Source organism: Centruroides vittatus, unplaced genomic scaffold, assembly GCF_030686945.1.
Source record: "Centruroides vittatus isolate TY-2023 unplaced genomic scaffold, ASM3068694v2 contig_723, whole genome shotgun sequence".
NCBI classification, from domain to species: domain Eukaryota; kingdom Metazoa; phylum Arthropoda; class Arachnida; order Scorpiones; family Buthidae; genus Centruroides; species Centruroides vittatus.
The window spans coordinates 175,150-188,451 of NW_027122461.1; the positions used below are offsets into that span (position 1 = coordinate 175,150).

The window sequence follows — 13,302 nt, forward strand, 5'->3', positions numbered from 1 at the left end:
TGAATTCATTGTTTGTAGAAAGGCAAATTCCATATTTATCATTAGCTATAATTGTCAATCTAATCACTTAAATATAAACTATGTAAAGGGAAAAAAGTTAATAGCTAAAACTTATAAAACTTATTAAAAATGTATCATTAATATAGTATAAAAAAATTAAATCTTTCAATAACTTACTCATCCGAAGGGTCAATTAATGCGACTTCCGACGTTACTAATAATGGTCGTTCATCTTTAACCATAACTCCCGGAAAGGTTTTAGTCTTTCCAATATATTTGTAGTCCTACAGAAAAGAAATTACATCAGTATTTTATATTTTATTTAAAATATATATATTTAATAATTTTATATGAAAAATATTTTATTATTTTGAAAAGTTATCAATAGATGAACCATTATTGAACCACGAAAACATTTATAATTTATCTTAAAGTATTCTGACTGATCTGAATGCGAATTATAAGTTAATGGAACCAAAATTCAATCAGAAATGAAACAAAATAAAATGATTATTAAAAAAATATCCAATTTTGAACATTTGCTATTTTTCTCATATTATTTACTTAATGCTTCATAAAAAATAATTAAAAATAAATTTTATTCATTTCTAATAGTTAAAAAAAATGATAAAATTGCAAGCATCTTATCCTAACTAATGAATAAAAAATGAAGTAAAAAGCATATTAGATCATCTATAAATCACTTTTTAAATTCATTCTTTAACATTTATTTATTTAAGATATAATTAAATTACTCATTTCATTTATGTATAAACTATATCATGCATTAATATAGCTAAATTTTTTTTGTTAATTATATATATATATATGTTACCGGCAAAACCCGATTTTATGCCAAACTAGTTTTGCCTAGGTCAAACTAGTTTGGCATAAGCGTGTCAGGCCAAACTAGTTTAGAATTATTATTAAAGTATATTAATGGTTAAAATAAAATTAAAAGGCAATCAATTAGATGAACAATATTTATTCCAACATAGTCTACTTAATTATAAAAAATGGGGTTAATGTTACCCTATGTATTGAAGGTGGCGGCTCGTCTCCGAGTCCAGCAATCAGAAGACAGGGAACAGTGGGGACGCGCGTTCTAACCTAACCTAACCTATTCTTCTCAATGTCAGATGTGGTAGCTGTATATACATAATGTGGATGTATGTCTCTTTAATCCAAATAAATAAATTTGGTAGCTATTGCTGTGAGGAAGTCTACCGGATTTATTCGAATTAAAGAGACATACATTCACACTAACCTATTCTAATAAATTATCATAATTATTAAGTAGACTATGTTTGAATAAATATTTTTCATCTAATTCATTGCCTTTTAATTTTATTTTAACCACTAATATACTTGAATAACAATTCTAAACTAGTTTGGCATAAAATTGGGTTTTGCCAGTAACGTGTATATAAAGACCAACAACTGCCGAATTATCGGGCTAGCAAATGGCTATAGTAATATTAATAATTTAAGTTAATTTGGTTCTAGAGTTAGGCGTTAAGTGTCCTCTCTTGCTAAATTTAATAATTAGAATTTTAATTAAATAATTTAAATAAATTTAGGCCTAACTGGAAGAAAAGAATCGGCCCGAAGCGGGACTCGAACCCGCAACTTCTGCTATCTGTGCAGACACGTTACCAGTTACGCTACCCGGACCTTCGGTCTGATCTCCCCTTCCAGTTGATATAAGATTACCGTACGACCATGCAATGGCCATGCTGCTCTTCTAGACCCTTACTGTGAGTTCCATATATTTAATTATATACAGAAATATTTATTCATTTTATAAAATACCAATTTCAGTACAGAATGTGGCTCTTGTATTTCTGATAGGCAATATATAGTTCCTGTTGTGACAAGGTTTGTCAACCCTGATATATACAATCAATAACAAAATAATCCAAATCATTTGACATATGAGAACATCCCAAACTATGATTTTCTTTTCCTGTTTTGATATCATTTATTATATTAACATTATGTATTATACTCTTCCACAACAATGAATTAACCATATGTTGCTGCTAGTCAGGTTCACATAAAAGATTCTAGTGAAGTCATTTGCTAGTACCTTTTTTATGAGATAAACTAGCGGCAACATATGGCCGATTCCCCAGACGGAAGAGACCCAAAATTTAGAATTTTTAAATAAGAAACGTACGAGTGATAAATATTAAAGTTTCTTTTGACGACTGTTAGGAAATTTATTTCATTTGCATACCTTATGGCTTTCAGAAATAAACGGAACATTTGCATAGTTCAGGTGCTTACTTCCCGATTACTGGGTATAATTTATTGAAAAAAAATTAATGGAAATACACTATTTGGCATGGAATATATCAATTTTTTTTAGCTATAGGTTTTAGATATTTTTTCAAGCTTTAGTAAGTGCACTTCTAAGGGCCTCAACAGATATATACTACTTGTTTTCATACACTTTTGATAATAGTAGTTCCTATAGCTTCCTCATATGGTTCAGATCAAGGCTTAAAGCTGGTCATTCTAATATAGTGATATTCTTATCAAGAATTGGTGTTTTTGAGTTATTTCATAACCTTCTTGGTTGAAATGTACGGGGTGTCTGAAAAGTTACTGTGGGAAAGGTTTCAGCGAAGTTTTATGTATGATATTGCAGTTTCTACTACAGATAATATAGGAAATGCCCTAGATGATCCAAAATCCAGGGTAGTAAAGTCCAGAGACCTAGTGAGCCGAATTCCATTTAAGATTATATAATTGACAAAGAAGCCTTCCAAAAACCAGAACGTCTACAGCAGTAACACCATCTATAGCAAAGTGAAAATGTGGGACCTATGACATATGGGTGTTGTATGCAATGCCACATGTATAACTTTAATGTCAGAGGGGTCTATGCAGCCTGAAACTTACACAAATACAGGTTGCTTATTCGAATAAGCAATCTAGCACAACACGGTTTCTCTACAACTGACAAATACAGGTGTATGTCTCAACTAAAATAAATTTAAGACGAACATTGCCAAGTGTCCGTGTATCTGAACCTCATAGAGTTTAAGAAACAACAAGAATTACCGGCACGGTCTCAAAAATATGTTTAACGTCATAGTATACTGGCACAATGAAGTGACTTTCATTCAACACTTGGCTAGTTTTCCATCTTTTATTCAGTTAGAACTAACTGAATGCCAAGTGTTGAATGAAAGTCACTTCATTGTGCCAGTATACTATAACATAAATTACAATACGATTTTGATAGCATCAACATCATGTTTAATGTCATTATAAATTTCTCAATGCAGAGTAACTTTTGAACACCTTGTATTTTAGAATACAGTGCACATAAATTTCTCAGTCAAGAGTAAAAATATAAAATATGATCAAATCAAAAACTCAAAAACCATTTTTTTTTTATTACTTTTTCATCAATACCTTAACACATTTGACTGATCTAACAGTCAAATGTGTTAAGATGTTCCTAGTTTGCAAGATCCTAAGTTTGAACCTTGCTTCTGGCATAGATCTTGTGACTAAGATTTTAATGAAGGTTATTGTTTGAAGGATGATCCAAAGCCAGTAACACATTTATTCTATTATCTATAAAAAAGAACTTAAAAATTTTGTTGATTTCAGCATCAAATGATTAATTTTATAGCTATACAGATATAATAATCCTTTGATGATATATTAATTATTAGGTGATGAACCGTAAACACTTTATTAGTGGAAAATTATTCTAAAAATCAACAAATTAAAACTAATAAATCCATTAAAAATATTAAATGATCAATTTATCACTAAAGTCAGTAAAGTATCAGTAAAAATTTTAATTTTTTTACATACATTATCGAATTTATACGTATATCAAAATATAATTTCAGAGAGTTAAATTAATTCCTAATTAATGAAATGAATTTAATTCAAAATTGAATGTTAATTGCTCATATAAACATTTTTAAAAAATTATCTTAATATATTCTTTAAGCATAAGAATAAAAAATAATTCTATTTTTTTAATATATACGGTGGAACAAAACTCCATGCCAATATTTTAGCACTAAATGACAAAACTGGAAAATAATTAAATATATTTAATGACTTTATAGCTAGTCCAGCAAGGTAAAAAACGCCGGACTAGTTATAAGGTTAGTCAGGAATCAACAAGTTCTGAAGTTGTTGGTTCCTGAAGAAGGCCTTTGATGTACGCCGAAAACGTTTGAATAGCATATTTTATCCTGCTGGACTAGTTATAAGGTTATTAAATGTACAATATCTTATGAATGGATTCTAAGGTCAAAACTAAGCTTCAAATCCTTTATAAACATTTTTCAAAATCTAGCCTGCCAAAACATCTTATCAGAAACTAATTCATAACCTCCAATGGAAAAGATACTGCTATTTTTTTCCACTTTGTGTTACCAACATGTACTGTACAAACTGAATTTTTTTTTATTTTAAATGTTTTTCTGATATAAGTTATCAGGTGTGTGCAGGTCACTTGTTCATTGTATGTAATTATGTGGAAGAGACATTTTGAGCGGTTCTTATAAATTATTCTATTTAATTTAAAAAAAAAAAAACTTAGTCAAAGCAAATTTACACAGAAAAACCGAAAAACTGTTGCTTTCTGAGTATTTTTTGTTTACTGTAAAATGTAATAAAACTAATGAACACACTCGATGCCAAATTAGTACAATTAATAAGTACACACTGTCTTTTGGCATTAATTCGGTTAAATCCAAATGCACACAAGTACTTTCGATATTTGTAAATTTGTCTGCATTTTGATTTAAGTAAATTAATGCCAAAGACAAGTTTTTATTTATTAATTTACTATAAAACAGATGAATAATGCAAGATCTTAACCTGCAACCACATGCAGTGACTTTCTGCTACTAGTAGCTTGATTACACATTTAAATGAAAGTTATATTTCAGCAAAGGTTGTGGTACATCAAAAACGAATCTCATGTTTGTATATTTCTATTACAGCATATGTATTTATGTTTTCGTGTCGACATCTGCATGTTATGCAAGCGCTTCACATGTAAGAACATAATTCAATTAATAACTCAACTTCAAAATTATACATTTTTGAAATCCATTATAACCAAACTACTTTTGATAACATATACAAGAGATTTGGTAAAATCATGTTGGCACTCGGAATAACACTATAACTTAGGTTTCGGCATAACACTGCTGAAAGGTTGCCGACCCCTGATATAGGACAAAGTAGATGTACTATATCAGTACTCTGACTGGTAGCACAGAGCAATCACATGCATCCAGTTGACAGTGTTACACTGCAAAAACCATATAAGTATTTGCTTTTCCATTTCTAACAACTCAGTGTTTTTTTTCATTTCTAAATAGTACTTCTTAATTTTAATAATTCTTCTATAAATTTACAAGGACAAACTTCACATGTAGTTTATAGACATTCCGTTAATGTTCTTAAAAAGGGTTTTATCACATACATTTTTAAAATTATGATTAATAATTCTAGGTGTAACAATTACTGCTATGTGTACTTTTATAAACCCAGGCAATGCTGGGTGTAACAAATGTAGTATCTCAAACTAAAGAACATATTGCATTGAAATTTGGCATGTGTAGAGAAAACACTTTACAGTATTTTTCAGAAACACCATATTTGAAGAATGGCAATTACATGCAGCATAATTACACATGAACTATCAGCAGAAAATTGCTATGTTATGCATGCTTGCATGTTAAACAAAAACTGCACGTAATCATGGATTAAAGTGGAAAAGATTTTGTTTACATTTACTACAATATGGCTACTTAGGCAACATTTATTTACCTATTTAAAAAAAAAAAAAAAAAAATACAATATTAATTTTAAAATACAGTAAAACCTGTCTACGGCAACCTCGCACGGTTCCTTTCAAAAAGTGATCTTTTAGACAGGTGGTCGCCCAAAACAGGTGGTGCCGTAATACCATATTTCCACACATTTTAGCCATTTTTACTAAGCGAAAGTCGTAAGCAAAAATAAGCAAATTTTTTTCCAGTGATAGAACTGTATTGGTATTGTATTTTATCAGATAACTCGATTAACAAGAGTCGTCGTGATTTTATAAGACAGATTTAATACCAATATTTGAAAGGTTAATACAGTATTTGCATTTCCTCAATTATAATGCACACTTTTTTTTTTTCAACTTCATTCAACTTTGTTCTCTTCGTTCGCTCCTCAGTTACATGTATTACGTCGTCGATACAGAAGCATGTTGTATCTCTCCACCACTTTGGCTAATCCAGCAACTTCAACCTTTAAATTTCCGGATTTAAATTTAAATTTAGGTGCTGGATTAGACTTTATATGTACCGGTACGTCGTACAGAAGATGTTGTATCTCTCCACCACTTTGGTTTTGGTTTTCGTTAGTTTAATTTTATTTTAACTTTAAAAATACTATATTTTTTAAAAAATATTTAATATTTTAAGTACAATAAGAAAAATTATTAATAAATAATAATTATTAATTAATAATAAAACAATATTATTATTTCTTCTCATAATATGATTTCATTACATCAATGACAATCATGGAATTGAAAAAGGAAGGTTGCCTGTAAAACTGATTTTTGAATTAATGCATTTATTGTTTTTTAAATATTTTGTGTGCGAAAATTACTTGGATATTATTTTTCTAAAAATATCGTGGAAATAGGTTGATACAGAAACTATTTATCGCACATGTACTGTATAGGAGCTTTAAAAATAAATAAATAGAATAAATTTTATCAAATGATGAGATCAGCCAATTAATTGTATTGTGTACAATATTTTATACCCCTAAGGAAAATACTGCAGGTCTACAGTACAATAAATTGCATTTTCCACAGTTAATTAAACTTCGCTGCTAATTGCCATTGTGATAAACCATTTTCACTTTCTCTGATAACTTTAACAAGATCTTCTAACGACAACACTTTGCATTTCTTTCATTTTTTGGACATTTTCAAACAAACTGAAATGAATTTCCTTTGTAACTGGACTAATTCATTAACACCTGCACCTAATTTCAAGAGTGGGAGAAGAGCCCAAGGTGGGTTTGAACAAGAGTTTAGACCAGATATATTCACAGAAGTGGTTGCTTATTACAGTTGTTGTATGTTGTATCCGACAAAAATTGATGACCGCAATCACGTTACACAGGTGGTCATTTAATACAGGTAACTTATACAAATACTCTATGTATAAACTATTCCGTGACAGAAATTTCTGCCCGTTTTGACAGGTACTCGTTGAATGCAGGTGGTCACCTAAGCAGTTTTTACTGTATTGACAACTCTAATGATGATATTTAGGCATCTTTTTAAACAGTCCATATTTCAAAAATAAAGATGATGATGTATATTTTTATAAAGAATTTTAGACTTACTTTTGACCCTAGAATGTACCCCTAAAATATTAGTGCAGAGTTTGGAGAGTTCTGTAAAACCATACATACAGTAGAGTATTGATTATCCGAATAGCGATCAACCGAAACATCGGTTAACCGAAAGCATTCCAATCAGGAAATTAAAATTTCCACTAGTGCTGTGGTGTTGCAGCACTCCCTCCCTCCCTCCCAACCTAAACTGTAGGTCTACTTTACTACTACTTTATGTAAGGTTTACTGTACTACTTTATGTAAGGTTTGTATTTGTAAGATGCATGGTTCAAAATATATACAGTACAGTTTTGTGTTTAATATATTTTTTTTGTAAATGATCAGTTATCCAAATAACCCCAGTCCCGAATTGTTTCAGATAATCAATGCTCTGCTGTATTTACAAAACTTAAACATTGAATTAGTTAATTAAGTGATATACTTACACAATTGAGGCCTTCTACACACACCCAATTGCGTTCTTTAACAACGTAATTAATTATACCTTGCTTCCCTTTGTCTTTTCCCACAAGAATTTCGACCTTTAAATATAAAAACAAATATTTTTTAAAATTTTAATCAATTGATATGTATGTTTAATTCTTATTTTTATGTTACTAAGGAATAATATTAAAAATCTATTATGGAAATTTGTTCAAAATATAAATATTTTCTAGAAATTTAATAAATATACTTTAATTAAATTTCAAAGTAACTTGATATAAACATGAAAATGTTTAATAATTAATAGCTAGCATCATCATCTAAGTACATGTTGAACCTCATTAATCCAAGATTCACTAGTCAAGCAGTTTCAATGGTTTGGAACAGCGATTTAAATCTAGCTGAACACTCATTAGCTTTAAACTTGATCTTAACAAATGTATTTGATAAGATCAAGTTTTAAAATTCTCTCTCGTGTAATCATAAATATTTTACACAACTGTAGATAACATCAATAATAAAAACACAAACATAAAAAATTAAAATATCAAATTAAAATGTTTCAATTCATACAAATAGTAAAATTTATATATATACATACACAGGAAGATTAAAAAAGTTCCCTGAAAGTGGTTATTATTCATAAACAGAAAGTTATATTTATAATTAATTGATGCAAGTGTAAACTTGTTGAGACTCATTTTATTAAGTATTCACATCTAGTCCCATCAGACTTTTTTCTCTTTAATTTGGTAATAAAAAAAAGACAGTCAACAGTTCAAGTAAAACCTTTTGTAGAGTAGTAGCTAGAATCAAAAAGCATTAATTTCTACCAGAAAGTCTTCGAAGGGTGGTAACACTACATGAAAAATGTTTAAACTTAAATGGGACATATGTCGAAAACAAAGTGCTAAATTCAGTTTGCTATCTTTTTATTCACATTTTCCAGGAAATTTTTAAATGGCCCCTGTATATCATTTTTCATATCTTAATTGCAAAAAGTTAATGGTATTATAATTTCAAATTTATTTATAATTTTACAAAATAAGTGATTGAATTCATGACCAAACTTATTAATTTTACTATAATATTAGTAAAACAATCATTAAATAATTAAATAAAAAATTTAATTAAATCAATCCCTGAAAAACTGTCACTCTACATAGCAATCTATTTTGGAATCTTGTAAGTTATACTATGGCAACTCTAGCAATCTACTACTTTACATAAAGTTTTTCAAATATTTGATTCATTTTATACATATAAAGCATTACTAGGACATTGCACAACTTTGTCATATTGTGACAGAATTGAAGCAGAGCTGACAGGAAAGAAGAAATCCTTGCACCTGTTAAGCACAGAAGAGGCAATTCTTGTACAGTAACAGATAGATGTGCTTTGCAATTGCCACTACAAAAGAGACCTGGGAAAGTTAAGCAATTTGTTTCTGGATTTTTTACATTTAAATGGACCCATATTACATTTCTAGATTCCTCATCTCAATTAATGAAAAATGGCAAAGTTTTATCAAAATAATCTCATTAAATTTAGAGAACAAACTAGATTCTATAAGCCCATACAAGATGTGGTAGTGACCATAAAACATTGCACAACAAAGTTGCACGATTCATGCAATATCGCTTTGTTGCATACGCTCATGAAACAACCTTATATTTTGAAAATGAAGTCATGGACTCCATTTTTTATTGAATTTTTGGATTCTGCATCCCAATTAATGGAAAATGGCAAAGTTTAACCAAAATTGATTGAATGGATTTTGATAAAAAACACAATTCTGTAAGTGACGCTTACAGAATTGTAAGTGATGCTTACAGAATTACAGAAGAAGCCTCACTAATGCTCCACTTCATTATTCCTGATATCCAATAGCAATCAATGTAACTAATTAGTCACAGAATATTGGCAATTGATGATCAACTAAGATCAATTGTTTCTTTGCAAATTACTGCATAAAACAAAATCAATCTAGCACTAAAAAGAATCCAGCAACAAGTTGTGTAATAACCATCCTGGCAACAACATTTAAAACTGTATGGTACCATCTGCTATATTTTATTAAAAAACTTTTTATATAATTAATTATTATAAAATAGCAAAAAACTTAAATTTGAGGGTAAGGAAGAGTTTTGTAAAAAATTATAAATGCTAATAATGAGCAAAATCATTTAGTCCAATTCTACTCAAGATGTGACACATGACCACTCCTCTATCTCCCCACCCCTTCAACCTTTAACCACCAAAATTTAATAGAATCAACCTTCCAGTAAACAAATCTCCCTGCAAAATTTTGGAAATTTTTGACAAAAAGCATGGGAGTTATTAAGCTTCAAAGAGAATGGACAAAATCATATACACACACACACACACAAAAACATCCATACATACAGAAAAAATACACCTGATTTTTGTTTGAATATCACAACGTTCAATTACACTTATGAGTTTCTCCAAATTCTAATTTCCAAATAATCATCTGTTTTCACGTGGGAATGGATTAAAACTTATATTGGGTTTTTGTGTGATTTTGGAATTTCAAAAAGCCAAGACTTGTTTTAGTTTTAAACAAGGAAGTATAAGTTCTAGTTTGAAGAAATAAAAACACTCTCCTATAGTTTTCCTATTTGAGAAGGGGTCTTGAAGAGGATGAAAATGTTAGTATTATTAAGAAAATAATTGCTAAAAGAAATGTTAAAGCACTAGGTAATTATTAGTTATCTCAGTCCCAGCTTCTGGAATGTCTTTAAATTTTGTATTTTTTAAAATTTATTCAGTCTCAGCTATAACCAATATGCCAGTGAATGGTTTAGTAATCTTTCACTTAAACATCTGGCAATGTAAGCTGGCAGAAACAAACAGTGCTATATTGGCATTTCAGGCTTATTTTGTCAAAATAACTTTGGGTTAATACAGATTAGTAGTAAAAATGGCATTAAAGTGTAATAATATAACTATGGAGATGGCATATTGCTTTGTCAGAGCTCACCATATCCACAGCCCAATCAGTGCAATGCGCAACAGTCGCCATACCGACGAATTCGTCAGTGAATATCAGTACAACAGTACTCTTCATTAATTGACTGTTAGATGCATATTGGAATGTACACTATGTCCCTGAAAGCCTGGAATTTGGGCATCTGGCAACTGGGTGATAAGGGATGGACCAAACACATCCAGAGCAGACAACCCACAAAAAATTCTAAGGGTTTCTCATCTGGATTTGATCCTAAATCCCCAAAGTGATAAGACATGCCTTAACCGCCTCAACCATCTGGCCCCAATAAGTACTTTCAATATAGCAACTTTGTAATAAAAAACTAAATGCATGTATTTTAGTTTTTTAAATTAATTTATATTTCCAAAGATGTACAAGCAATACTCGAAAGCTCTCAGATTGTAAATATTTAAGGATTTTATTCAAATAAAAGGTAAGATGCAAACTCTGAACGAGGGATTTGCTACCTGTCATATGAGCAAAAAATCAAAGGAACTACACCCGTACACGCAACCCTTCACGAGATATTTTCACGCAGAGATCAGTTTTTACCGCATACTGGTACTACTGCCTATCTATTCTCCATACTCCACATCACAGAATCTCCGTCACTTGCCTCGATCTACACTCCACACATAATCAGGTACTGAGGTTTGAACAACAGCTCTCATCTCGACACCCAGCAAGGGGGTGAGCCCACCACACCACATGAAACTATATAACAATAAGTACTCCACGAACATTTAGGTGGGCCACCGAAAGCCGGCATAGTCACACGGGCCAAATAGTTAAACGTGATAGTCTCATTAGAGCTAGAAGTGGGCAAATTTCGAGGGTTTGTATCTCGCCAGGAGTCGCACGTGGTTCCTTTGATGTTTTTGCTCCTATGGGAATGGTCACCAGCTGTTAAGGTTCCAACAGTCTCATTCAGAGGCGTAATTGTACCCAAATGAAGCATAATCTTCTATTATTATTTAAATAATAAAAGGTGCAACAACCAAAGTTTCAATTTTACCTTATCACCTCTAAACATTGTCCATATCACAGGTTCAACTAAATAGTCTTTCCTTTTATCACGAGGAAGATTATCCCTTCTAAATTCATCGGTCCATACTCTGTGCATGTCGTAATACAATTTGTCTTCATCCCTCTTGATGATCTTCTGACGGTATTGAGGGCCTGGAGGAGGTTTCCAATCTATCCATTCCGTGCATCTTTTTATGTATCGTTCGGGAAAATTGGAATAATCTTTCGGTAATTTAGATGCACAAAACAATAATCTCGTTAGTTTCATTACTCGACTGCCAAGCTTTAGATCTCAAAACAATAAACGAACGAAACGAACCGACGACACGAGTTTCGAACTAAAAACAAGCGGCCATTTTGAAATCGTTACAGTGTTGCCAAATCGTTAAAAACTTTTCTAGCAAATGAGTTCGGGATTATAGTAATTATAGGCGCGTTCAGTAAATAAATTTGAGTGATGGCCGGGTTGTTCTATCGATCTGGAAACCCCCGAGATCGAATTCGGACGGGTCGGAAAAACCTCACGAATTTTTTGGTGGGAAGTCCGTCCGGATGTGTCGAGCCCCGTTCTTCGCTATCGAGCCGAACGCAAGAGCTTGTTTAAAATGCCTTCTTACTGCCCACAGGGCGAAAAGAGTTAAAAAAAAAACATTTGGATGTAATTACCAATTTTTTAGTACACTGCAAATGCATAATATAATATAATAATAATATAGCAAGAATTACTGAGCGATTAGTGCGTGCTTTCAAAATGTCGGAAAAGCGATCTACCGACTCTGCTCTACAAAGTTTCGCTACACTCAGTGGTGATATTCGGCGGGTTCGCACAGGTTCGGCCGAACCCGTTGTTAAAATTTTCAGTTTCCTGAACCTTCTTAAACACACGGAACATTTCTCAGTGGGTTTGTTTTTTTTTTAAATATATTAAAATATGCGTATTATACTCTGTAATACTACTAAACTAGAGCCTTATACCCCGTTCGTACAGAGCATTTCAATCTAGATTGTGAGCAAGGTCAGGGAGTATGTCTTGGTACGATATCTCTCGACCGTTTCAATCGAGGTTTAATCGCGATCAATTCAAGAGAGTTCTTGAAAGTAGATCCAGTGATAAGAGAGATCCCAGAATGCCACGCGCGCGAGATCATACAAGATGGCTGTCGAACACGTGTTGGGCTATGGACAGCGAAAGAAAAAGTACAATGTATCTCGAGAGATGATGACACGTGTGTATTTCGAGAAGCGCGATTTCGCGGTAAAGATTACCCTTGCCTAAGAAAAAAAAAAGGTCGACAGCCCTAAAATATTATCGTTACCTGCCCTTCACCCATGGCTCGTTACGTTCCAAGTACGCCACTGATTGTTAGATATACGGTTGCAAGAAAAGGTGTTGTATTTATTTCTATTCAAAATTTCCATTT

The 13,302-nt window shown here is 31.4% G+C and overlaps 1 protein-coding gene across 1 annotated transcript in view; it reads right to left on the reverse strand.

The window, feature by feature from the left end:
* Positions 1-12,264, reverse strand: part of mRpL24 (mitochondrial ribosomal protein L24) — a 28,188-nt gene extending 15,924 nt beyond the window's left edge. Inside the window, exons 1-3 of the mRNA XM_067276976.1 lie at positions 11,871-12,264; positions 7,845-7,940; positions 178-284 (exon numbers count right to left, since the gene is read on the reverse strand). Coding sequence (XP_067133077.1) covers positions 178-284; positions 7,845-7,940; positions 11,871-12,149 — 482 coding nt within the window. The 5' untranslated portion in view covers positions 12,150-12,264. The remainder of the gene's footprint in view (positions 1-177; positions 285-7,844; positions 7,941-11,870) is intronic.
* Positions 12,265-13,302: the final 1,038 nt, after the last annotated feature.